At 41.4% G+C, this 27,134-nt stretch overlaps 3 protein-coding genes across 3 annotated transcripts in view; 2 read left to right on the forward strand and 1 right to left on the reverse strand.

Annotated features, from left to right (window-relative positions):
- The window catches only part of LOC109904004 (dnaJ homolog subfamily C member 17-like), a 48,648-nt gene extending 44,785 nt beyond the window's left edge, over positions 1 to 3,863 (reverse strand). Inside the window, exon 1 of the mRNA XM_020501062.2 lies at positions 3,633 to 3,863. Coding sequence (XP_020356651.1) covers positions 3,633 to 3,716 — 84 coding nt within the window. The 5' untranslated portion in view covers positions 3,717 to 3,863. The remainder of the gene's footprint in view (positions 1 to 3,632) is intronic.
- Positions 3,864 to 5,638: 1,775 nt separating this feature from the next.
- Positions 5,639 to 17,543, forward strand: LOC116352704 (inverted formin-2-like). The gene is made up of 5 exons (XM_020501061.2): positions 5,639 to 5,877; positions 10,807 to 11,218; positions 12,552 to 12,667; positions 13,153 to 13,312; positions 17,506 to 17,543. The coding sequence occupies exons 2-5, from the start codon at positions 10,822 to 10,824 to the stop codon at positions 17,541 to 17,543; spliced, it is 711 nt and encodes a 236-aa protein (XP_020356650.1). The 5' UTR covers positions 5,639 to 5,877; positions 10,807 to 10,821.
- A 1,524-nt stretch (positions 17,544 to 19,067) lies between these two features.
- LOC109904003 (inverted formin-2) lies at positions 19,068 to 25,669 on the forward strand. The gene is made up of 13 exons (XM_031788218.1): positions 19,068 to 19,104; positions 19,226 to 19,287; positions 19,410 to 19,481; positions 19,619 to 19,704; positions 19,905 to 20,005; positions 20,282 to 20,352; positions 20,454 to 20,561; positions 20,714 to 20,784; positions 20,896 to 21,016; positions 21,172 to 21,336; positions 21,459 to 21,561; positions 23,132 to 23,284; positions 23,613 to 25,669. Exons 2-13 carry the CDS (start codon positions 19,285 to 19,287, stop codon positions 24,509 to 24,511), a joined length of 1,953 nt encoding a protein of 650 aa, XP_031644078.1. The 5' UTR covers positions 19,068 to 19,104; positions 19,226 to 19,284; the 3' UTR covers positions 24,512 to 25,669.
- The last annotated feature ends 1,465 nt before the right edge of the window (positions 25,670 to 27,134 follow it).

Raw genomic sequence — 27,134 nt, forward strand, 5'->3', positions numbered from 1 at the left:
AAAGTGCCATTCTGGGAGTTTTCTGCCGTGGTACCGTTTTGGTATCGAGTATCATGATGGTATCAAAGTCCAAATTCAGGTATTGTGACAACACTATACTACTGTGCTTCGCTGACTAAACTTGTGAACCCAATTGTGGTTTGTGACTACTATGATTTCCCATTGTAGCAAATTCAATTGCAGAAAATACATTACTGATTTAGAAATTAAGAATTTAGAGTTTTAATCACTTAATTAAAACAACATTTATATTAGTAAAAACAATAACTATGATGTGTACTTTTACTTTGTTACTTCTGTGAACTCTAATTAACCTCCCTCATGAGGGAGAGAAAATATCTTTAAAATGTGGGTTTTTGGTAACTGAATTTAAGACTTTTTCTGCTAATTGTTTTCGAAGACCCCTTTTCCATCTGTTTGACCAGAAATCAAAGCCTTTGTCTATTCCTTATTTTTAGGATGGATAATGGTTTTATCTTATCTTTCATTTGACACCCAATTTAACAGGCTCCTATGAACTTCATATTGGTGCTCATGGGTAAAACCCATACACATTCACTGCATACGCACGCGCACACACAGATATACTGCTGCCTAGTTACTTTACCCTGCCTTCATGCACATATCTACCTCAAATACCTCGTACATTGATCTGGTACTGGTATTCCCTGTATATAACGCCATTTTTGTGTGACTATTTTTCGACTCTGCATCGTTAGGAAGGGCTCGTAACCATCACTTCACAGTAACATCTACACCTGTCGTATTCGGGCATGTGACATAAAATGTAATTTGATAATCAAGCCCATCCCTCCCTCCTTAGCAGTGGGCTACTTACTTACAATACCAGCAGGCAAACAGTAGCCTAATGGTTGGTGCCTGGTGAAATCAGGCTCTCTCTGCCACCCGCTGCCTGCCACAGTCTTTACTGCATGCCCACATCTTGTACTCATTACCCGTCTGTAGTACCTATTACAGCTGACAACTGGCCCCAACACAGCCACAGCAGGACCCCAACAGTACCCACATGGGTGGCTGATTAACTACCTGCTCTGCAACTGGGCCATCCTCCTAAATTACACTCATCTGGCATTATTAGAAAATTATCCACTGGAGAAAACACATGCAAGGAAGAAAGAGAGAGAGAAAAGGAGAGAGGGAGTGAAAGAAGGAGAAGGGAGTGAAAGAAGGAGAAGGGAGTAGTGCAGGGGGAGAAAGAAAAGGAAATTATAAAATATGTACAGAGGTTGGGGGTATAAAGCAGAACGTGTGTGTGTCTACTAAGATGTAATTGCGGTTCAGCTTCCAAAATGCGTCCTGAGCTGAGCATAACTCGCCTGACAGGAACATTTGTTTGGGACAGTGATACAATTATCATGAGTGGGGCCTGCCAAGGGCCAGCTGAGTTACTCACCTACCCGAGGAAAGTGTCTTCTAAATGGATGCAGGCAGGCAGCAGAGTGCAACGGTAGGATGCACAGTGAAACACAGCCAGCCTGGCAGGGGGTCACTCTATTCAGTCCCACAGCTAGCTAAGCTACAGTACCATGAGCTGTTTTAGCCATTGAGGCCTAACATTACTACAGTCAGGGCGCCAGAAACGAAGAGCAATGAGATGGAGAGGAAGGAGCTCCACATGTAAACACTGTGCTGTCATGATAAAGTCCATAAAGACATCTGCGGGTGAATAATGTCTGCACATAACTCAGATATATATAGACACAATCTATCCATCTTAAACAGTCACACTATAGGTAGGCTATAGTTAGCCTACCTTTATTAGCCAAAAGAAATAGCACCAGGCAGCCACATTGCTGAATCTTATTGAATTTTTTTGGTGCCTAAACTGTGTTCGGTCTATTCCCTTCCTCTGTAAAACAGCCACTTCTTTATCCCTGCTGATATGCAGGAGAATGTGGCTGAAAAGTGATAACTGGCCTGTTTTACTGTCAGCTACAGGAGAACTCTGTGGCAAAAATAACTCCAGATAATGATTCACTCAGTGATGTGCATAAACCACAGGTTCCAAGCCACCAGCTCCCTAACTAAAATATCTGCAATCCAAAATGAGAGGAATTTAAAACCAGAGATAACGACAGAGGTAATTCACACCAGGAGGAGTAACAGGAAGCCGAGATTCATCAGGGAATGGTTTACAAGCTGTTGCTAAGTCCACATTACCATGATCTTGAAAGAGTATTTCCTCTCTCAATGATAAACAGCAGTCCTCCTAGTGTAACAGTGGGAGAAAACAACTGTGACATCTGACTTGGTTTCACAAATTCTACCAGTCCCCACACACACACACACACACACTGGTGTATGCACTACTGCTCACTATCTTTCCTGACCATCAGCAAACCTCACAAAACTCAGCTCCCCATTTCAGGGACTCTTTCTGGCTAAGCCACAACCACGAACTTCCCTAAAATGCTCCTCTGAGGTGGATGAGACTTTGAAATCAAATTAAGAAATTGAATTCTTCCCACAATTTGGCAGCAATGTTAATTTTCTTCTGGCCTGCAGATTTTAGGAGCTGGAAACTTAGCACGGAGGTGGTCGTGAAAATGACTGGATTTGGGGACACACATGTAGCAGGCCTATCACCCATGGAGCATGGGCAGGGAAAATAGGACAAGGTAAGGGAAATCTTCCCAGAGCAAACCAAATACCCATGTCTGCACATAATGTAATTCAGACTAACCCATCACATTTTGTTTCAATTAGGTGGAGCAGCCTTTTGTTTGAGCAAGCAATCAAACATGATACTTGTTTAACATGCAGACTGCAGTACACTTTCTGATTGGCAAACAATAAGAGATATTGAGGAAGAGAATTTGTTTCTTGAACTTATCCAAATGCTGGCTCAACCGGTACTTTTTGGTATCCCTTGGGAGAATCAAACAGGACCTTCTTATAGTGCTAGACAAGGAAGCCAGTCTAATTTTGGCAACATGATGCATTGGCTTATGAGTCCTTTTTATAATTTCAGAAGACATCTGCTCCAGGAGGTGTTGCACTTCATCTGCATGCTTCCTTCAGATACAAACCACATCTACAGAAATGGCTAAATGGATGGCTCTGTATTATCTTAATAAAAACTGTCATAGGACCACGAGATACATTGAATTTTGAACAGTACTATTCCGCCACTTAGTGGCCATTTGAAGATACTTTACTTAGAACACACAAGACCCACAGGCTTGGTAAAAAAAATATTGCTAATGACATTATCCAGGAGGTACAAATTCTGACCTAAAAAAAATATTAGGTAACTAACGTTAGCTTGCTTTGTTCATAACCAACCTAGCTAGTAGCTCTGGTCCAGGGCTAAGTGCTCGTCCCTCTACTAACACAGCAGAGGCAACTCGTTGTTGTCGTCGGGTGACTGGATCAGAGCTAGCTGGCTTAAGTATAACAACCCACTTCCGTCTGTGCTAGCACCTTTTGGAAGAGCAGAGATAGGAGGTCTTTAGCTATGTTATTATGTACCAACTTCAAAGCAACTAGCTAACTAACCTACTGCTAAGTTACACAAGGCGTCAAAGTTTGTAAGCTAGCTAGTTAACGTTAGTTGTCTAAAGTAGCTAGTTAGCAAGCTAGCTCCTTATTGCTAGCTAGCCATCACTCACCTCTTTCGCTGTCGCTGTGTCTTTAATACCCAGTAGACCATATAGGTCCATCTGTAAAAGGTCTTTCGCTGTCTTTCCTGTCATGTTATCTTTCTTTCGTACAATATAATAGCTACCAAAACAAACGTTAAATCAACGTCCTAAAGATGTTTGTTGTTGTAGCACGTATGGGTTGAACGTTTCGGACTTCCAATTCGGACTCATTCACTTCCTGAAAACATACCATTATGGGAGGTGTAGTTTAAGTGCCCTATACGTCATTTATTATCGAACTTGCACGATATTGTGGATTTTAAATGATACGTATTGAATTACAATGATATTTGCAAGCATGTTGATCTATTTGGTCTAGTGTGGCATTTTCAAATACTTTTTGCTGACTTTAAAGTGATCCATTTGGGATATCATTGTGATATGAAAATGTTATAAATAATTAACAAATATTAACTTTTTGGTGTCAAAGTGTAATATTTATTTACCTATGCAAACTGTACCAGACTGGCCATTATAATATGGTAAGTGTTATGTATGGAACGACATGCTGTAAGTCTACTGTATGTTGTTATGTTTTACGACAGTGTGCTGCTTTACGGATGAATGGGTTGTGAGAATGAGTGTACATGTCATTAAACGAGAGTGATGTAAAATGTGAAACCGTGCAGATGTGCGTTCGTCTACAGCTACGCTAGATATAACAGTAATATTAGGACATAATTTTTTTTTTAAGTAAACAATGTTTGAAACAAAGGTAAGAGAGGGTACATTCATGAACATTTCATATGGGTTATTATGGCATAATACACACTGGTATCACTTCTGGATGTTTGGATGTGGGCTTGTGGCTTACAGAGGAAGATAATGCAGCCAGTTTCATGGAAAGCCCATTATTGCAGCATTCCCTGAGAGGCTGGTAGGACCCCTGGAGGTAGGTGCCCTGGGGCCCCAAATGAGTTAGTCCGGCCCTGTAAACAATGCCAGTCTGTTCAGTTCCTAAAATGATTTAGAGCTTTCTGAGAAGAGAACAACAATCACACACCCACACAGAGACAGGGGCAGACTGGCCATCTAACATTTCGGTCCAATGCAAGATGGGCTGGTCCATTTTTGGCTTATTTGTACTGTCTACATTTATTTGCATAAGTTTTATTTTTTTCTGATCATTATCTGGCTAATAATGGGGGCCTCAAGGAAAGAAATGGGTTAGAAATGCCAAAGCCGATTTCTGGTCCCAGTCCGCAAAGCATACACATGTGTGTGTAATTAACTCTACGATTGATCATTTACCAGTTCTAAATGATGAAGTAGTCAATCAAAGAGTTACTCTATAAACGAGAAATGCATTTACTCAAACCAATTAATAGATGTATTAGGTATGAATGAATTAACACTCAAAACAGTAACAGCATACATAGAAGACATGATACTGTCACGTCCTGACCATAGAAAGCCTGTATTTTCTATGGTAGAGTAGGTCAGGGTGTGACTAGGGGTTTTAGTCTAGGTTATTATTTCTATGTGGGGTTCTAGGTTTTATTTTCTATGTTAGGGTTTGTGTATGAACTAGTTATCCTTGTGTTTTGGAGCAATGATCGATAGACTAATTAAGCCTGGTTTGGCCCTTGGTTTAAGATAATTATTATCTTTAATCTTCAAACTAAGTTAGGCCTGGCCGCTTGGGTTTACCACGTGGTCAGGGTAATCAGGCTAAAAGACTGTAATCCTGAGGCAGATAACGTGTTTGTAAGCATAGCTAAGTGACATTCCAATAAGAAACCGTAGGCCTGCCTGGTATCACCTTTTCCCATGGAGACTTTTGAAAGACAAGATTCCTATGCAAATAGAATACAACAGAATAGAATACAACAGAATAGTAGGCTACAAAATAGAATATGATATATTGGCTACTTTATTGCAACCTGTTGGGACATTTGTCTTCTACCTATCTCAACCCCATGCCACAATAAAGCATGCTGTCCAGCTGGGCCAGCTGAGTTCAGGGCGTGGGAGGGGCCATCCAGCTGTGCCTGCAACATCGTCACACTCATGTGTAAACTGCAAGGAGATCCAGGTCCAAACTGAAATCTTCCTAACCATCCCCATCCATTTTCCACTACATACATTGCAGAGAGGTATCCTGGTAAAGTACGAAAGAAAAAGGCGCTTGGAGGCTGGAAAGGGACGTTCGTTATCTGGCCACAATCGGAGGACGCGATTCTTCAAGTGGTTATTTCTGGCATAATCTCAGGTAAAGCAGCGCAACTGGAAACTGTTTAAATTGAAATGTATTTTAGCGCATCGGTAGGCTATTTATGAGAACTTCAGACAACGACCTGTTTAGATGTCTTAAAAGGGAAATTAGTGTTCTGAAGGCAATCATTCTATTAGGCAATCTAAACGAGTTATCGGAATTCGCCATTATAAACCGCGGACAGGAGCGCAAAATAAAGACGGTCCTAAAACAATGGAATCCTCCGGACTAGGGCAGGCTACTTCACATGATTATCAACCAGAAACATATTTTCACATCTGTTCCAAAGAATAATCTAAGGCAACTGACAAAACATTAACTACATGTAGGCCTATTGAACATGTATCCAACAGATGGCAGTTCATCCTTATTGGCATCACATCCCCCATTATCTCCTATTTATCATAATATATTGTTACAACAGGAGTGAATATCCTGACATAATGCATATTCATCTTTTTGGAAATGGTCAAACATTCTCTTAGTATTTCCCATAGAATGGAGGACTGCTTGTGTGTGATGCAGGACAGGTTACATCAGTGGAGTCAGCTGGTCCCTGTTAACAGAAACACAGACAGATGTGGTCCAATAGAATATAAATGAAAGTTATTACAAATTTAATACATTTGTTACATATTCACATCCAGCTAATAACATCATTTTGGGGCGGCAGGGTAGCCTAGTGGTTAGAGTGTTGGACTAGTACCCGGAAGGTTGCAAGTTCAAATCCCTGAGCTGACAAAGTTCAAATCTGTTGTTCTGCCCCTGAACAGGCAGTTAACCCACTGTTCTTAGGCTGTCATTGAAAATAAGAATTTGTTCTTAACTGACTTGCCTAGTTAAATAAAATTTTAAAAATGTGTGTTGCATTGAACTGTTTAACAGTAACAAGGTTGGGATACACTGCCCAAATTCTGTTGGAGACCTCAGCCCCGTTTACATTAGGATCTGCTTATTATATACATATTTTAAAATGTTTAGTACATTAGTAGTGAGTGCAGACATTTACATACTTTCTTCATACTTTACATCAGTCTCTGTGGGCCCGTTCATGCAAGCAGGAGTGCAGGAGCATCGCATGGATTTATTGTTCAAGGCAAGTCACGCTCAAAGTCATCATTAGAACCAGGATGAGAGGGCTCTGAAATATCACTCTGTATAATTGCCACTAAGAAAAAGCAACCCACTCAGGGCTTTGTGACTCACAGCATACCCTCATAGCTGTGGAGTGCAACAGTATTCACTGGGCTATACTGCAGCCCTCAAAATGCATTGCCATAACAACATGGTCATAATGTCTGAAAGTCCATGGCCAAATATCTGAGATGATAAAAACCAGAATCAAGACCATGAGAAATTATTCCTAATAGTTCCGTCAGACATCTGCTCTGGTGAACTCACAGGTCTGAACTTATAGGTCTTAAAACATTGTCAGTCAATAACATCAACAGGATTTAAATTCAACCACTTCAAAGAAGAAACATCAATGAAGATAGCAAGTGAAGCGAGGAATTCATAACAGGCTACTAGTTCTAGAAAATGAATACCAGATGTGAAGAGAGGGACATGGCCAACACATTGGCTGTTTTGGGCAAATATGTTACAGATACAATTATGCTGAATTGAATGTTTAGAAATGAAAGTGAGATGTTATCAATGACAATTCAAGATTTTTACAAGAGTTCCAGGGAGCTCTGTTTTTAAATAAGCTTTTCTTATGGCTTAAGTCTGCATTATAAAAACACCACAGTCAGCTAAACTGCATGCAACAATGTTTGTTCAGAGACAGTTCTGAGGCATCATGGGTCTCTCTCTCTCAAGTCTGGCATTCCAGTTAAAGGACAACAAATAAGATAGATTCCATAAACACTGGGTTTCATCTGGTTCAATTCTTATCCCAGCCCCGGTACATGTTGCTGTTTATTTACTCTCTTCTGTTTGGCTTACACAAAATCCCCCTGCTCTCAAGGTGGTACGAATAAACTAATAGATTGTGAGACTCTTTCCATGGCAAATGCAGACATATCTACACTGTATATGTTGGCTGAGTTCTTACAAGGAAATAAATGCGGATCATCTTTCTTATATAATAGCACTCTATTTTTACAGTAGAACAGTGGGTTGGTGGGTTGGTTTGTTTGAATGTAGGCAGCTTCCCTTGAGTACAGGAGGAGTGTATTCCTGACATGCAGTAAGTAAGCCAATGTGAGTTGTGGTATGTGGGAGCTGTCACTGAGCTCATGTTAATATTGGTTAAAGTAGAAAATGTGCAGAAGCAACAAGCTAATAAAGAATGTAATTGTCATCCTTTTTATTCAGATAATCCACGGTTGGTCCTGCATTGAGAACCAGCAGTTTGTTTATTAACAGATGCTCTCTCTCTCTATAACTGAGGTCAGGTCAGAATTGTGTGAGAAATTACATTTTAAAAATGAACATTGTTGTGGCACCATGTTTGTCTTGTGTTTCCTGTCTCAGGAAAGTGGTTCCCTTGTTAGTTCCTACTGAAAAGCGCCTGACCCATGTTGGAAAGTCCTGCTGACTGTCCTGCTACCTATAATGTTAATGTCATTGCATTTCAAATGTACTTCCCCTGTGTCCATGACTGTGTCCATGACTAATGTGGTGGAATTCACCTGGACTAAAATGTTCTATTCCCCAGTGACCCTACAGTACATCACTCTGTGCAGATGAATAGATTGTAAATCCTTGTTAGAATGTGTTCAGATGCTTGTTGAGTATAAAACCCATTAGTCGTCAGAAAGCAACCAGTGAAGCAGGAGATAATCCTCCCATTCTGTAGCTATTGAACAGAGCTCTTTTATGGGGGATGAGAAAGCCTATTGTGAAAGGAAATTGTCTTCCTGGCTTGCTCGGTAACACTGTCGCACTGGCAGTCCAAGTCCGAGAGAATCAGCCCCGCCAAAGTTGAAGCCGACAAATTATTTGCCAAATGTGTCTGGAACAGAGCAGCTCCTTTTTCGGCCTGTTGAATTATCGGGAACTTGAGAACTGAATGGAAAGTTGTAGGAGTTTACAGTTTGTTACATTTTAGAGTTGACTTTAGTTCCATGTAAATTCCCACTGTGGTGGAGTCTTGTCATCAGTACCCAGTTTTGACTCACTTGACATTCTGCTCAGTGAGTTTCATGAGAGACTTTTACATAAAACACCACACAGAAACATCACTGAAATAGCCCGGATTCCTGAGCTAAGCCATGTGTTGTGTAGATATAGAGAGAGGCAGACGGGGGCTTAGAACCATCCATAGTACTGCAGTGTGTGCAGAGCTGCAGTTTTGCTGTTTATGTGTATTTGCCTTTCCAATGCCATCTGTATAGGTTAGTCTTGCCAAGTGTGAAATAACTAATGTTATTGAAAGAAGTAACTCATTTTGGGAGTAGAATTATACCCCTACAGTTATTCATTAGATCAGATGTCTGTGATTATAGATGAATTATTTATAGATTTTTCCCCCTTTCTTAGGCTCATTCCCTACCCTGTTATTTCTGAGTGAGTGTGGGAGCTTGCAGGGGATGTTGTGCGTAGGTGAGGGTGTGACAGGTTGATAGAAAGAGAAGTATTCTGAGCTAAGGTTATGCCAGAAAAGGTCGCTTGTGTGATCAATGTGTGCATTTGCGCCAATTCAGCCAGTTTTGCTAAAAGACCAGATGAGCTAAGGGATATCCTGGGTGATATTTTTCGCTTCACAGTGATACTTTTGTTTTGCAGCATATTACTCAAAACTAGGTTTGCAAAGCTACTGGTAATTTGCTAAAGCTAAATCTATCGTAACTTTGGTCATTTATACTTGAAACCCTTTTAATATGGTTTTAATTTTTTATATCTGTGTCCATATTGTCCACGAGTTTCTAGTAGATAGACCATATGGTTCAAGAGAAAATAGCCGAATTAATGATCAAAGCTTCTAATCAACAATGGTGTAATTTTCAATGAACTCTGCAACTCTTCCAACTATTTACTTTTTTTCTCAGCTCCCACCAGTTTGATGCCAAAACATTTACAACAAATACATATTGACATAGTAAAATTCTGAAACCTTCATATTAAACACCAATGGTATTCACTAAGGTGAGGGTTTATATTTGGGATCATGTTTTACAGCTTTGTCATTCAATTTTTTATTTAAATTTCATATATTTTACACATGATGAGTCCCAACAAAGGGCCAGAGATAATTACAGACACCTGTAATGATCCCAATAGGGCCGCCAGATGTCTTGTGATAGATTACATACAAAGATACCAAAAAGATACCAAAAATGCTGGTGGTTTACTGGTAAACTTCTCAAGTCTCCAGTAATATACCCTCCCTTTGCAACTATACTCAAAATCTTGTTCACAGTTGGATGTAATTGAAAATAAAGTATATACACAGAATATAATATATCTCCCATAAAGATACACTGAGCGTCATGTGCCTGTCTTTGTGTTTGCTGTTGATTAGCTGACAGCGAGTCCCTTCCCTTTTACTACAGGATTATGTTTGAATGTTTGGCAGGACTAGTAATGACAGGACTGCTGACACATCTTTCACTTGTCCCCCAATGTGCAGAGCTGTCATTTCCTATGAATGTGCTATGTTGTGATAAAGGCATGAATCCTTTAGCCAGGATATATTTATGCAAAGGCCCATCTGCAGGTCAAATAGTATATGGTTTGTTTGCAAAAAAAACATCCCAATAACATTTTGACCATCAAAATATAATGAACTCTCCACCACTTTCAGCACTTTATAGAAAACAGATGTATGTTTACATTAGACTCTATCAAACAAAACTGCAGTCCAGCAAACCAAAAGTCTCACCACGACACTGAATTGAACCTCGTTCCCTTCCCTCCACAAACCCTCTGCCCATTACCATGTCAATTCATTAATTAAACTACCTTAACTTCCCTCCACAGACCCTTTCCATCGCCATGTCAGTGAAGTCGGATGGGAAGAGGAAGTGGGCGACAGTGAGGGGCCATCTGGGCTCCTCCCAGGACTCAGACACCCAGCTGGAGGCCAACCTGGAGAGTGCAGACCCAGAGCTGTGCATCCTCATGCTCCAGGTGCCCAGTGTGGTCAACTACTCTGGGCTGAAGCGTCGTCTGGAGGGCAGCGAGGAGTCCTGGATGGTCCAGTTCCTGGAGCTGAGTGGGCTGGACCTGCTGCTGGAGGCCCTGGACAGTCTGTCTGGGAGGGGCTGCTCCCGCATCGCAGATGCCCTCCTGCAGCTCACCTGTGTCAGCTGTGTCCGGGCCGTCATGAACTCCTCGTCTGGGATCAACTTTATCGTGGAGAATGAGGGCTACATCCGCAAACTCTCCCAAGGTTCGACAGCACCTAGGACTGAGGAGATATACAGTGTTTTAAAGCTATGGCATCACACACACACACCTTCCACGAGAGGTTCCACGAATTAGCCTTTTATATATATACACAGTATATATAGACACTCAGTGGCCAGTTTATTAGGTACTTTGAGGCATGGAAACGTTGCTTAATTGGTATCAAGGGACCTAACATGTGCAAGGAAAACATTCCCCACACCATTACCCCACCGCCACCAGGCAGTATGGGGCCATGGACTCATGCTGCTTACGCCAAATCCTAACTCTGCCATCAGCATGACACAACAGCAACTGGGATTCGTCGGACCAAACAACGCTTTTCCACTCCTCAGTTGTCCAGTGTTTGGGATCGCGAGCCCATAAGAGCCGCTTCTTCTTGTTTTTAGCTAATAGGAGTGGAACCTGGTGTGGTCGTCTGCTGTAATAGCCCATCTATAACAAGGACAAAAGAATAGTGTTTTCCGAGATGCTGTTCTGCACACCACTGTTGTACTGCGTCGTTATTTGCCTGTTTGTGGCCCACCTGTTAGCTTGCATGATTCTTGCCATTCTCCTTCGACCTATCATCAACGAGTTGTTTTTGCCTACAGGACTGATGCTGAATGGATGTTTTTTGGTGGTCGCACCATTCTCTGTAAACCCTAGACACTGTCGTGCGTGAAAAGCCCAAGATCTGGCCATTTCTAAGATACTGGAAATGGGGAGCCTGGCATTGGCAATCATACCACGCTCAAGGTTGCTTAGGTCACTCGTTTTGCCAATTCTATCGTTCAATCTGTAACTAAATGTTGCAATGCCTGTCTGCCTGCTTTATATAGCAAGCCACGGCCACGTGACTCACTGTCTGGAGCGAAACATTTTCGTGAACAGGTGGTGTGCCTAATAAAATGGTGTGTGTGTGTGTGTGTGTGTGTGTGTGTGAGAGAATAATACTTAATAATTTGTATTCAGTTGTACATAATTGTAATCCAATATAAAATCAACCCCACAAAATACCTAAGTAGATTTAGGAATTTCAAAGAAGTACCATGGCAACAGAATTCAGGTCAGATATAGGCCATTGTGTCAGACAAAGTGTATGGAGGGGGACACTGTGTGGAGGTTAGTGCATTGCAACATCTTCCCACACACTGACAAACTTATCACAAACAAAACACTTTTTTGGAAAGGTAAATTCACGTTACGTTGTCTTAAGATGAGCCAATAACATCCTAGAGGACACCAGACAAGGGAGAAGGAGAAAGGTAGGAGGGAATATGAGGACAATGACCATGTGTACACTGACTGATGTCTGTGACTTTGTCTTATCACAGCCTTGGACACGTCCAACACCATGGTGAAGAAGCAGGTGTTCGAGCTGCTTGCTGCCCTGAGCATGTTCTCCTCTGATGGGTACCGTCTGGCCATGGATGCCTTGGACCACTACAAGGCAAGTGTCATACAGCCAGACAAGCTGTCACTGATTGACAGAGGCTATATACCATACACCTACAGAATAAGTGGCCAATTTCTGATTTAGGAAGGGTCATGAGAGAAAATGAACAATGCTCGAGGAAAATTATAAATAACAATCTGTGTGCTTTTGATGAAAATGTACTGAAACCAGATATGACGAGTTCTTTGTAACATGCTATTTCAGCTCAAAGGAATCTCATTAAATAGGCAAATTAAAGTCATTTTTAATCAACCCAGACATTACTGAACAACCATATGCACCTAGTAATGCCCTCGAGTGTACATGTGTTGAAATGCTGAAGTGACCGCTTTGGATTTTCTAGCAATGTCCGTAGTTGTCAATACTTTGAGAAATGTTACTCACTGATCAATATTAGAGCATTATGGGGATAGACGCTGTCCTCACACAGCAGGAGTGAATGACATACAGAATGACTCATGTGTAACTTTGGCTCCCAGGGTGTGAAGACCCAGCAGTATCGCTTCAGTGTGATCATGAACGAGCTGCAGGCCACAAACAACGTGCCCTACATGGTCACCCTCCTCAGTGTCATCAACGCCATCATCTTTGGGACAGATGACCTGCAACAGAGAGATAAGATGCGCAAGGAGTTTATTGGTACAGCGCATTGTTTATCTTCACTACTCAGCCACTCAGTTCATCTGCAAGGTCACACAGTGTCACATTGTTAATAACAAAAGGTAGTTTCCCTATTGAGAAACACCAGACAAATGGGAATGAAAATAGGCCATTTGGCAACACTTCCATTACTAATGTATGTCACTGTGTCATTTTAGCTATATGCCTGCTTGCAATCTGTCCCCTCCCAGTGAGCGTTGGGTGAAATGACGGTGAAAATTAGGTTATTTTACGGTTCTGATTGAAAGTTGAAAATATGTATTTTCCGGATGTTGAAAATACATATTTTACAGACTTTGAAAAGACGTCATTAACATATGTTAAAAATACTTATTTTACGGACGTTGAGAATACTTATTTTTCCGGTCATTGTTTCTATGGCCAAATTTCAACCGTACATAAATTCACATACAGTACCAGTCAAAAGTTTGGACACACCTTCTCATTCAAGGGTTTTTCTTTATTTTTAGTATTTTCTACATTGTAGAATAATAGTGAAGACATCAAAACTATGAAAGAACACATATGGAATCATGTAGTATCCATAAAAGTGTTAAACAAATATTGTTTATATTATATTTGAGATTATTCAAAGTAGCTACCCTTTGCCTTGATGACAGCTTTGCAGACTTTTGGCATTCTCCCAACCAGCTTCATGAGGTAGTGAAAGACAATATTATGGCAAGAACAGTTCAAATAAGCAAAGAGAAACAACAGTCCATCATTACTTTAACCTCTACGGGATCGGTGTCCCCCCCTCAGGACAGTTGAGCAAATGTAGGCTAATGTGATTAGCATGAGGTTGTAAGTAACAAGAACATTTCCCAGGACATTGACACATCTGATATGGGCAGAAAGCTTAAATTCTTATTAATCTAACAGCACTGTCCAATTTACAGTAGCTATTAAGGTGAAATAATGTCATGCTATTCTTTGAGGAGAGTGCATAGTTATGAACTTGAAAATGTATTTAATTAGGCACATTTGGGCAGTCTTGATACAACATTATAAACAGAAATGCAATGGTTCATTGAATCAGTCTAAAACGTTGCACATACACTGCTGCCATCAAGTGGCCAAAATCGAAATTGTGCCTAACCTGGAATAGTACATTATGGCCTTTCTCTTGCTTTTAAAATAATGCATTTTTTTGTCTTTGTATAATATTTTACCAGATCTAATGTCTTAAATTCTCCTACATTAATTTCCCATTTCCACAAACTTCAAAGTTTTTCCTTTCAAATGGTATCAAGAATATGCATATCCTTGCTTCAGGTCAAGAACTACAGGTAATTCAATTTGGGTATGTCATTTTCGGCAAAAATTGAAAAAAAGGGTCCGATCCTTAAGAGGACATGAAGGTCAGTCAAGCCTGAAAATGTCAAGAACTTTGAAAGTGTATTCAAGTGCATTCGCAAAAACCATCAAGCTCTATGATGAAACTGGCTCTCATGAGGACCGCCTAAGGAAAGTAAGACCCAGAGTTACCTCGGCTGCAGAGAATAAGTTCATTAGAGTTACCAGCCTCGGAAATTGCAGCCTAAATAAATGCTTCACGGAGTTCAAGTAACAGACACATCTTAACATCAACTGTTTAGAGGATACTACGTGAATCAGGCCTTCGTGGTCAAATTGCTGCAAAGAAACCACTAGTAAAGGACACCGATAAGAAGAAGAGACTTGGTTGGGCCAGGAGACACGAGCAATGGACATTAGACAGCTGGAAATCTGTCCTTTGGTCTGATGAGTCCAAATTTTTGATTTTTGGTTTGAAGCGCCATGTCTTTCTGAGACGCAGAGTAGGCAAATGGATGATCTCCACATGTATGGTTCCCATGGTGAAGCATGGAGGAGGAGGTGTGATGGTGTGGGGGTGCTTTGCTGGTGACCCTGTCAGTGATTTATTTAGAATTCAAGGCACACTTAACAAGCATGTCTACCACAGCATTCTGCAGCGATACGCCATCCGATCTGGTTTGCGCTTAGTGGGACTATCATTTGTTTATCAACAGGACAATGACCCAACACACCTCCAGGCTGTGTATGGGCTATTTGACCAAGAAGTAGAGTGATGGAGTGCTGCATCAGATGACCTGGCCTCCACAATCACCCGACCTCAATCCAATTGAGATGGTTTGGGATAAGTTGGACCACAGCGTGAAGGAAAAGCAGCCAACAAGTGCTCAGCATATGTGGGAACTTCTTCAAAACTGTTGGAAAAGAATTCCAGGTGAATCTGGTTGAGAGAATACCAAAAGTGTGCAAAGCTGTCATCAAGGCAAAGGGTGGCTACTTTGAAGAACCTCAAATATAAAATATATTTTGATCTGTTTAAGACGTTTTTGGTTACTACATGATTCCATATGTGTTATTTCATAGTTTTGATGTCTTCACTATTATTCTACAATGTAAATTTTTAATTTTTTTTGCCTTGAATGAGTAGGTGTGTCCAAACTTTTGACTGGTACTGTGTATCTACATGTCAATGAAGAAAGCATTCTATCACATTCAACATTTTGAACTACAATTAAAATAGGAAACTGGAGCAAACCAAAGAGTGCAGAATGGAATGTTTATTTTTCCTCCCATCTATCACTTGAGTTTTTCTATTTTAGCTGTTTCAAAAGCTTTAGAACTGGCAGTGATCAGAGATTTCAGACACACAATAAATAAATAAAACAACAACAGAACACTTCAACTACAATAATATTCTCAATAACGGTTACAGACACATTTTCCTTGCTATGACTGTGAATAGGGGTTGTTTATTTACCTTAGTTTAATTCACTGACTGTAAGTTGCTCTGGATAAGAGTGTCTGCTAATGGCCCAATATGTAAATTTGAAAAGGAACACTTTCAAAGCATGCTGGGTATTATTGTAATGAACCCCGCCCCGAAGAAGACCACATTTGGTCAGTCTGGACCAAACCTCTATGTCTTACAGGTTGAGACAACACAGTACAGTGCAGCACAATACAGTAGAGCACAGCAGAGTTTAGTTCAGTATAGTAGAGCATATTGCAGTACATTAGAGTTCAGTACAGTAGAACACAGAATGCTGTACTTTACTCTAATGTGCTCTAGTATTCTGTACTCTACTGTATTGTACTGGACCATACTCTACTGTACATTACTGTATTCTACTGTACTGAATAAATACTCTACTTTACTGTACTGTACTTGTGAATCATAGACGTCTATGATTGGTTCAGATTTGGTCTGGACGGGACCAGACCAAATATGACCCAATCATAGACGTCTATGTTCGAGCCAAATCGAGGTCGGTTCGGGCCGGGCATCTATGGAGGTTGAAATCAATTCCGGTCCAAACCGGACCAAATCTGAATAAGTTATTGACATCTATGTCCGTCCCCGCCCTGGCCCTGATTTTTAACATCCACAGACCAAAAAACAACATCTGTCTGGCCAGGACGGACGACATCTGTCTGGCCACGACGGATGACATGTCTGGCCAGGACAGACAGACCAAATTTCAAGATCTTTTCAACTGCACAGACTTCGGTGTCGGAATGGTGCTCACTGGGCTTTCTCGTCCCTAAACACTTGAATATTGGGCAAACCTCAAATATTTAGGTTTGAAAGTAGGCCTATTCATTTGTATTTGACATAGATGGTGGTACCGGAATCATTTTTTGTTTTGGGAAAATCTGTGTTTTATCTGGGAAATCAAGATTAGGTCTATAGAGATGTGTGCTGAATTTGTTGAAGAAATATGGGCATAGTAGTCCTATCAACATTGTATGTACAATATTATGGTTCTTGACAGGTTACAGTATTGTCCAGGAACTGGCTTCGATGTAGGCCTACCTTTTTATGATGGCAAATTAGCTGCAATCAGAAGCCAACAACAGAAGCTCGTCTGAAGTCTGTCAAGTTGCCATTCACATCCTTATGTGAATTTGGCATTCACGGAAAATGTGTAATTTGCTAGAAGTCGTTCCACATCCCCGCTCCACTGCGGATTGATTAATTATATCCTAAATCGGTCACCTGTGATCAAAATCACACGCTGATTCCCATCACACAAATTCATGTTTACATTCCGTGGTGTTCCAACTTTTTAATAGTACAAAGTACGAAACTGATAAATTTGAAAGTGGATCGTTGTTTTTATCACTGCCTTATTAAGTGCACTGTTTCTTTTTTCCAGGATTACAGTTACTTGATATACTGCCCAAATTGAGGTGAGTGCCTTGACTGACTTCCTCAATTTCATTGTGACTTTTTTGTTGTGTGCAGAACATTTGTTAATTTACTTGTTGATTTGATGTGCAAGTAGGAAGTACACATGTAAACGTAGCCTACTTGCTCATTAGGCCCTTTTGAATAAATTACTTGGTGTGTGTGTGTGACCTCCAGAGATGAGGAGGATGAGGACTTGATCATTCAGTGTGAAGCGTTTGAAGAGGCTATGGTTGAGGATGAGGAGGAGCTGTTGAGGGTCTATGGAGGCATCGACATGAGCAGTCACCAGGAGGTGTTCACCACCCTCTTCAACAAAGTGAGCACAGCCGTCAGCTGCACGACCATAACACTGCAGGCCACCTTCTCTTAACATCAAGGCAAGTCTAGTAAACAATTGAATTACAAATGCACTTTAATAAGGTTTGGTTGTGTATTGGTCCCCCTCCAGGTGAGCAGGTCTCCGTCATCCCTCCAGCTGCTGTCCATCCTACAGGCCCTGCTGCTGCTGGGGCCCGACAGGGCTGACATCTGGCAGACCCTGGAGGCCCTCACTAACAGGGCCATACTGCTGGATCAAGACTGTGAGTCCTCTGAGGCAATTATTTGTCTCCTAAGAGAGTTTTGGGCAAAGGACTGGAGTCTGGGTGAATGTAGACGAAGAGCAAAAGTGCATAGAATATTTTTTGGGGCGGGGGTTACATGTAGGCAAAATTCTGTAGATTTCAGTGTTTGTGTATGATTCTGTGCTCCAGCTCCAATGGACTCCTGTGAGACGATTATGCAACGCCTGGTGTTCTCCAAGCGCAAGACTGCTGGTGTCCATGCTGTGGATGGTCTGCCACCCAAGAAGATTGATAAGGCTGTTCAGACTGATAAGGTGGAAAATGACCAAGAAAGACTGACCAAATACCCCACAACCTCCCAAGTGTCTTCTGTTCCACCAGCCTCACACCCTTCCCTTCCTCCACCCCCCGCTCCGACACTACCACACACAGGAGGTGGAGTACCCCCACCACCTCCACCTTTACCAGGGATGGGGGTGCCCCCAGGGTGCCCACCCCCACCCTTACCCGCTATGTCAGGCATGCCTCCACCACCACCACCACCTCCTCCTGGCATGGGTGAGATGGGGGTGGCCCAAAGAAGCCAATCCCTGGGGTGTGCCTGTTCTGCCTCCTCCAAGGCAGGCCGCTGCCCCACCCTGAGGATGAAGAAGCTCAACTGGCAGAAGCTCAGAGCTGTCACTGGTGAGTGAATAACCTTGGCATCTCTCTTTAATGAACCTCCCCTTCGTTTACAGAGGCAGTCTTCTCTATTTCAGAGGGGAAAAGATTGTCTGATAGCACAGCATAGAGAATAATTGTATTAGATCATTCCAGATGTGTTGTGGTTATTCTCTCCCTCCTTTCACAAACACACAGATGGTCATTCCATGTGGACCTCTGCTCAGAAAGACGCTCCTCGGGAGCCCAACTACTCCAGCATTGAGCAGCTGTTCTGTCTCCCGGTGACCGAACACAAAGACAAGGGGGCAGCTGCTCCTGTCAAGAAGGAGCCTAAAGAGGTGCACTGGTCAACACTCACTACAGCTCTCATATCTGGAGCACACCAAAAACATGGCTCATTATGAATCCTAAAACAACAACCCCCCTAACAAAATATTTGTTCCCCTCTTCTCTCTACAGATCTCCTTTATTGACGTAAAGAAGAACTTGAATTTGAACATATTTCTCAAGCAATTCAAATGGTAATGTAATTGATCATTTAAGTTGGTATTGATTTCAATGTTGTTTTTACCCCATTGAGCTGATGTTTTTTCTCCATGCTCCTCTATCTAGCTCACATGATGAGTTTGTGTCCTTGATTCAGAATGGGGATCGGACTAAGTTTGATGTGGAGGTGTTGAAGCAACTTGTTAAACTCTTACCTGAGAAACATGAGGTTGGTATAAGGAGTACTTTCCTAATTTATCTTCATATATAAAACAGGGTAATGTTTTATTTTTTGTATAAGTTAAGCATTGAACAATATGAGGGTAATGACTGAGCTGAAGTACTCTCTTTTCTTTCTCTATCTAGATAGAAAACCTGAAATCCTTCCAGGGTGAAAAAGACAAGTTGGCCAATGTTGACCGATTCTACATCTCTATCCTGGCTGTACCATGGTAACTGCAATTCCTCTCCTCGCTTTCAATAATTCTGGCACCTCACAGGATACTTTATGTGGAGATGATTCTGGTGTATGTTTTCGTTTGGCACTTCCTTGAATTGTCTTGCTTAATTCCCTATGGCATCTCTCTCCCCTCCCTGTACCATCCCTACTTCATATCCCCTCTCCCTCTCTTTCTCTCGTGTCTCCCCACAGTTACCAGCTGAGGATAGACTGCATGTTGCTGTGTGAGGAGACGGCCTCAGTACTGGACATGCTCAAGCCCAAAGCAGAGGTGGTTGAATCAGCATGCCAGTGTAAGACAACACCAACTTCCATGTATAAACACTCATGTTACATTGACTGCCCTATACATCAATTAAATATTTGTGAAAACTATCAGAGGACACTGTAAGGCTCATTATGAAAATATCAACAGAGCGAGACTAACTATGCAGTTTTATGTAGACCAAATTGTTGCTTGTGCTGGAAAGGTTTTATCAATTCCAGTTGGAGATGCAGGTCCATTGAATCATTGTTTTGTCAAACATTTTGCATCGAACATTTCAACATAAAAAGAAATTCCCCCCCAGGTCTCAGAGTGAGCACTCTCATGCCCAGTTTCTGCAGGCTCATCCTTGATGTGGGAAACTTCCTCAACTACGTAAGTAAGGACTCTCCAAAGGATGACATTCTACTCACCCAAAAACATGCAGCACTTATGCAGTCTGAAGAGCTCTAACTCCTGATTCTGTTTGTTCACAGGGATGTCACACAGGAAACGCTGAGGGCTTTAAGATCAGCTCCCTGCTGATGCTAACTGAGACTAAGGCCAACAAGAGCCGCATTACCCTGCTCCATCACATTCTGGAGGTAACACTAATCTAAATAAGAATGTGCTTTTCTGAAAAGAAAAACAACTGTGTGGTCAGTGCTCCTCACAGAAACCAAACGGACTTCACATGGACAATCAAATCAAAGTTGGAAATCATAAATAAAGTCATGACTGACCATTCTGTTTACAGGAAGTAGAGCTGAACCACCCAGAGCTGTTGTACCTCCCTGACGACATTGAGATTTGTGAAAAAGCGGCTGGGTATAACACCCTTTTTATTTAAAAAAAGACATGTATTATAAGCCCTGAAATTGATACATAAATGATACAATTACATACCAAAACATTTGTATATTTATTTTTATCCTTCAGAATCAACCTGGACTCCATTCAGGCAGAGGCCAGTGCCTTAGTCAATCGACTGAAAGAAGCATCAAAGAAAGTCTCTAACTCTGTGGACGATGTAAAGCAGCAGTTCACAGAGGTGTTTGAGGTATGAAACCAGTGAATTAGATTCTATTGTGGTTCAATGCATCACAGTATTGACATGTTTGTGGTTGTTTTAAAACTCTTTGGAGGAGGTCAATCAACTATACAAATGTGTTCTTTAATAAGGCAATGGTTCAACTGTTTGTTTCCCTCCCCAAGAAAAACCTGGAGGCCTGCCGAGATTTGGAGGACAGTTTTTTGGAGATTGTGAGGAAGAAGGGTGACCTGGCCCTCTACCTGTGTGAGGATGTCAACAATCTTTCCCTGGAGGAGCTTTTTGGCACCATCAAGACCTTTAGGGGACTTTTCATCAAAGCCTTAAAAGTCAGAGGAGCAAGTTTAGATGACTGCAAATAATGAATACTGATTTCCATCACTAGAAAACTGAAGATAAACGTTTGTGGCTTGGCGTAATCGCTTTCTCAATTTTCTATTTATACCCACAGGAAAACAAAACCAGAAAAGAGCAGGCTGTGAAGGTGGAGAAAAGGAAGAAGCAGCTTGAGGAGGAGGAATCCAAAAGACAGAAGGGGGAGAACGGAAAAATAAGTGAGTTCTTCTGATATACAGTGGCTTGCGAAAGTGTTCACCCCCCTTGGCATTTTTCCTATTTTGTTGCCTTACAACCTGGAATTAAAATAGAAATGTAACATTTGGTTGGGGTTGTATCATTTGATTTACACAACATGCCTACCACTTTGAAGATTTTTTCTTTTTGTGAAACAAACAAGAAATATGATTTTTAAAAACAGAAAACTGCTCCAGCTCCTTCACGTTGGATGGGTTCCGCTGGTGTACAGCAATCTCATACCACAGATTCTTAATTGGATTGAGGTCTGGGCTTTGACTAGGCCATTCCAATATATTTAAATGTTTCCCCTTAAACCACTTGAGTGTTGCTTTAGCAGTATTCTTAGGGTCACTGTCCTGCTGGAAGGTGAACCTCCATCCCAGTCTCAAATCTCTGGAAGACTGAAACAGGTTTCCCTCAAGAATTTCCCCATATTTAGTGCCATCCATCATCCCTTAAATTCTGACCAGTTTTCCAGTCCCTGACGATGAAAAACATCCCCACAGCATGATGCTGTCACCAGCATCATGCTGGTGTTCTCGGGGTCATGAGTGGTGTTGGGTTTGCGCCAGACATAGCGTTTTCCTTGATGGCCAAAAAGTTCAATTTCAGTCTCATCTGACCAGAGTACCTTCTTCCATATGTTTGAGGAGTCTCCCACATGCCTTTTGGCGAACACCAAATGTGTTCGCTTATTTTTTTCTTTAAGCAATGGCTTTTTTTTCTGGACACTCTTCCATAAAGGCCAGCTCTGTGGAGTGTACGGCTTAAAATGGTCCTATGGACAGATACTCCAATGGATAGAGCTTTGCACCTCCTTCAGGGTTATCTTTGGTCTCTTTGTTGCCTCTCTGATTAATGCCCTCCTTGCCTGGTCTGTGAGTTTTGGTGGGTAGCCCTCTCTTGGCAGGTTGTTGTGGTGCCATATTCTTGACATTTTTTTATCATGTATTTAATGGTGCTCCGTAGGATGTTCAAAGTTTGGGATATTTTTTTATAACCCAACCGTGATCTGTTCTCCACAACTTTGTCCTTGACCTGTTTGGAGAGCTCCTTGTTCTTCTTAGTTCCACTTGCTTGGTGGTGCCCCTTGCTTACTGGTGTTGCAGACTTTGGAGCCTTTCAGAACAGGTGTGTATATTCTGAGATCGTGTGACTGATCATGTGACACTTAGATTGCACACAGGTGGACTTTATTTAACTAATTATGTGACTTCTGAAGGTAATTGGTTGCACCAGATATTATTTAGGGGCTTCATAGCAACGGGGCTGAATACATATGCACCCACCACTTTTCAAAATTTCACTTCACCAATTTGGACTATTTTGTGTATGTCCATTAAATGAAATCCAAATAAAAACCCATTTAAATTACAGGTTGTAATGCAAAAAAATAGGAAAAACGCCAAGGAGGTGAATACTTTTGCAAGGCACTGTATCTCCTCTGTCATATGAGTCCAACTATGTTTTGTATTCACACTAAGATGATATAGCATAACGAGCCATGTGGTATCTTGATATGCCTCTTTCTCTATCCTCTATCACCAGTCCGGAAAGGACCCTCGCCACAGGACGATGGCTGTATTATCGACCACCTTCTTGCTGACATCCGGAAAGGCTTCCATCTCAGGAAGATGCGGCCCAGGTGCGAAATGGAAAGCCCCCCCTCTAGTGAAATGAATAGGAAAATGGGCCAGCCTGGTAAGGACAAGATGCCTCTGACCCCATCCCGTCTCCAACTCCACTCCTACTCTCCTGCACTGAACCATAAACAGGCTTTGCCACTCCATCTTTGTGCTTCCGTTTGTGATTTTGTGCAGCCACTACAACTACCAATTACACTTGCTTAATTTCATCAAGAATGTGTGCTTGGTCATGCTTCTTTGTGTCTTTTCTTAAGAAACACCACTTGCTAGATTCAAACATTGCCTGCTTTTAAGAATGATGACATGTTTGGAATGCCTGGTACAGTAGACGTGCTCTTCCTACCTGTCTTCATGCATTAACAGAACCGCCTTCTCCACTGCAGGATCAAGTGTCAAGCCTGTAATAGAAGAAGCCAAAGCCTCTGTCTCAGAAGCCTCTAGCACTCCCAGTCAAACTCAACCCCAGGCAGAGGAGAGGGCCCCAAGAGAAGGAATGAACAAATGCCCCAGCAAACCCCAAGATAAAACAGCTTTTTCCAGCCTTCCCACAACCAATTCACCAACACAGGAGATTCCGGGAATGGGTGTCCTAAATAACACTCCAAGCATCTCTACCTTCACAGATGCAGACCTGCCTGAAATCAACCTGATGGTAACAGAGGACTTGATGCCTGAATGTCCACAGAGCAATGGAGAGAGTCACCTTAATGGAGCCCGCACACTTCCTGTCACTGATATGGACATGATGATAGAGAGTAATGGTGAAAGCAACCTGATAGGAAAAAACATTGGCCAAGATGAAGTTGGAGGTAAGAGCAGCATTATGATGGTAAAGACTTTAGGACAAGATGAGGCTGGGGATGACATGATGGTGAAGATGGTGGCACAGGATGAGGGTATAACTAACGGACACCCAGACACCAATGGCAGCACAGACACCAATGGCAACATAGACACCAACGGCAACGTACCTATGGTCAGTGCTGCAGAAAGTGGACCGGCATACGATGTGCCCGATGGAGTGCACTCTGAAGATCTGCTCTCATCAGTGTCCAAAGCTATGCCTGCCTCTGCATCTGAAACCCTAAAACCAGAGGATAAAAAACAGCAGAAGCTCTTTAGAAGAAACAAAAAGAAGAGTAATGAAGGTAATGTATTCATTCATTCTAATAAAGATCATGTTTGGAACTGTGGTCTCCTGAAGTGTTTGAGAGTCCAGTTTTTTTGGTATATGGTTTTATTGCATTTTACATTACATGTTCATTTTGTACTGTTGCTTTAGCTGTGAACTTTAACATTTTAGCATGAATGTACAATTTTTGGAAAACCGATCTTAAAAGCCTCCCATTTACAACACCTTGAGTCCTGTCATGATCATCAAGTAGTTTGTTTTGGGTGTTGTCTTTTTTCTTTGACTCTCTAAAACACCAGGTAACACTGGAAATGGACACCCTAAAAGTAATAAGGGGTGTGTGTTGCAGTGAGGTAGGTCAAACAACTGGTTTGAAAACTAACTGGTGCAAGCAGGAACATTTTAATCAACCCATCAGCACCAAGCCATGATTTTAATTAACAGACGTGTGTTGGCCTAAACAGGGTCTGGTTTGACCTGATTTGTGTCTTGTCCTGCTTTTAACACTCTCTTATTCAGTAAAAATCTAGCAAATCCCTGCTAATCAAATTGTAAGCCTGTCATCATGACTCAAGATGAACCACTTTGTGTGAGACCTCTCTTGGCCACTACTTTATGCACTCTTTATCAGCCTGAATCATAGAGTTTTATCTTATAAAGACATACAGTACTTAGCCTCAAACTGACACCTCTTAAGTGCCACAATTGAAAAATCATTATCATATCCAAGTTAACTTCACTGTCATACTGAGCTTTTCAACTTGTGACGGCCTCACCGGGAAGACCATCCTCAGCACAATTTTTTTTTTTTGTGGAGTTTTGCTGTCATGTTTTCTGTGCCTCCATACCCCTATGTTACTAAACTGTCCACCCTCACAACAACCGAGTTAAACTACTAATGCAATGCCTTTTTTGTGCTTTCTGTAAACTGTGTCCTTTGTAAGTTTGACTTTGCTGAAAGCTTTAATGATCTTGAAATTGATGGAACCAACAGCACTAAATTTAATTTAATTTCCAAAATAATTGTATTCATCAGAAACATAAATCTGTCCATTCTCTTCAATGCCAAGATCCACCAAATGCAGTCTTTGGTCTCCCACTTTGTTTGATATTATCTGCATACTATTTTAAGTAATTGGTATGTCATTTGATTCGTTCAATCTATTAATTTTACTATTTAATCTCCCTAGGCAATTCCCGGAAAAGGAAGTCAAGAGGGAAAAGAAAATGTTGTTGATTTTTCCATACATGGTTTCTGCACATTGTAATGGACTACATCAAGGGTAGGCAACCCTGTTCCTGGAGTGCCGCAGGTACTGCAGGATTTTGTTCCAACTAGGCACCATACCAGGGGTACGTTCAGTTCGCTCAAACGTTTGCTACATTGTGAACGGTTTGTATTGAACTACACGTTTTCCCAAAATGTTCTTGTACTTTCTTGAACAGACTTTGAGATACGTTTGCTCCGTTCGGTGAGTGTGCTGGGGTGTGGCTTGAAGCAACAAGTGATGTATTTAAAGGGACGCTGTGCGTTTGAACCCACAACCCAACTCCTCCCCGTGTGTCAACTGGTTGTTCAGTACAGCATCGTTTCCATTCAATTTAATGTTCTGTTACGTTTTTATGTACTGAACACAGCCCTGACCAACTGAGCTAATTGATCAATTTAGTAAATGCCCCCAATTTATCACACCTGGTCTTCCAGGTCGGTTAGATTTGTGGCACTCCAGGACCAGGATTTCCTACCCTTGGATTACATTATATTGAACTAAATTGATTCATCCAAGAAGATATCAGCATGGTCTTCCTTCCTTTGATAATTTTGAGTTCTTGAAACATTTGTGAAATAAACAGGAAAAACTGCTATGGTTCCCTGGCCAGGTTGATTTGTATTCTACCAAGAGGCTGTTGTGTTCCACAAGGCTACTGTTTTTAGTCTCTGCACAGCCTCAATCCCAGCAAATTTACTCTGTCCCTGCAACCTGGTCTCAGAGCATTTCGTATTTTTCTGTATGTAAATCCGAGGCACCATTTATTATTGTATGTTTCGTATGGTATGTATTAATTTGTGTCCATTGCCCATTTTGTATGATATTTTACAAATTACAATTTGTATTATATGTTACAAATTTACAAAATGTACAATATGTTACGAATCTGCGAAAGGTATGATATGTTACACATTCTGTCTAGCTGGCTAACATTAGCTAGGCTAGGTGTTAAGGTTAGGGTAAAGTTGAGGTTTAGGAGTTAGGTTAAAGGGATAAGGTAAGGGTTAGAGGAAGGGTTAGCTAAAATGGTTAGTGGGAGGGCTAGCTAACATGTAAAGTAGCTCAAATGTAGTAAGTAGTTGAAATGTTGCTAAAATGCTAAAGTTGTCCGTGATGGGATTAGAACTCAAAACCTCTTGGGTTTCTAGACGTTTGCGTTATACCACCCTGTTTTTGACCAAAGTAACCGTCTGTCTTATGTAACCATACCTAACATATGGTACTAATTAGACTGTCCTGGATTTAAATGTACTATGTTACATCTAGTCTATGAGACCAGGCTGGGTCAACATTCTGTCACTTTAGGTGTTCTATATTGAAGAATAAAAAGTGTATGTACTTTTTGTTATTGTTTTGTATTTGTTTGAATATAAAAACACAGGCTTAATTTCCAAAGCTATAAATAACCTCCAGCACAGTTGGAACCAAATTCGTGTCTATTTCACAATAAACTTTGATAGTGTGTTGGTTGGAACAGTTGTGCTGAAAATAGTATTCCAGTC

This window comes from Oncorhynchus kisutch, linkage group LG14, assembly GCF_002021735.2.
Source record: "Oncorhynchus kisutch isolate 150728-3 linkage group LG14, Okis_V2, whole genome shotgun sequence".
Lineage (NCBI taxonomy): Eukaryota > Metazoa > Chordata > Actinopteri > Salmoniformes > Salmonidae > Oncorhynchus > Oncorhynchus kisutch.

Excerpts from the sequence above, each read along its gene's own strand:
- LOC116352704 (XM_020501061.2), top strand. The coding sequence starts at position 10,822 with ATGTCAGTGAAGTCGGATGGGAAGAGGAAGTGGGCGACAGTGAGGGGC. Across the intron at positions 11,219-12,551 it reads CATCCGCAAACTCTCCCAAG|CCTTGGACACGTCCAACACC; the intron begins GTTCGACAGCAC and ends GTCTTATCACAG. Across the intron at positions 12,668-13,152 it reads ATGCCTTGGACCACTACAAG|GGTGTGAAGACCCAGCAGTA; the intron begins GCAAGTGTCATA and ends TTTGGCTCCCAG.
- LOC109904003 (XM_031788218.1), top strand. Across the intron at positions 19,705-19,904 it reads TCTATCCTGGCTGTACCATG|TTACCAGCTGAGGATAGACT; the intron begins GTAACTGCAATT and ends GTCTCCCCACAG. Across the intron at positions 20,353-20,453 it reads TGGGAAACTTCCTCAACTAC|GGATGTCACACAGGAAACGC; the intron begins GTAAGTAAGGAC and ends GTTTGTTCACAG.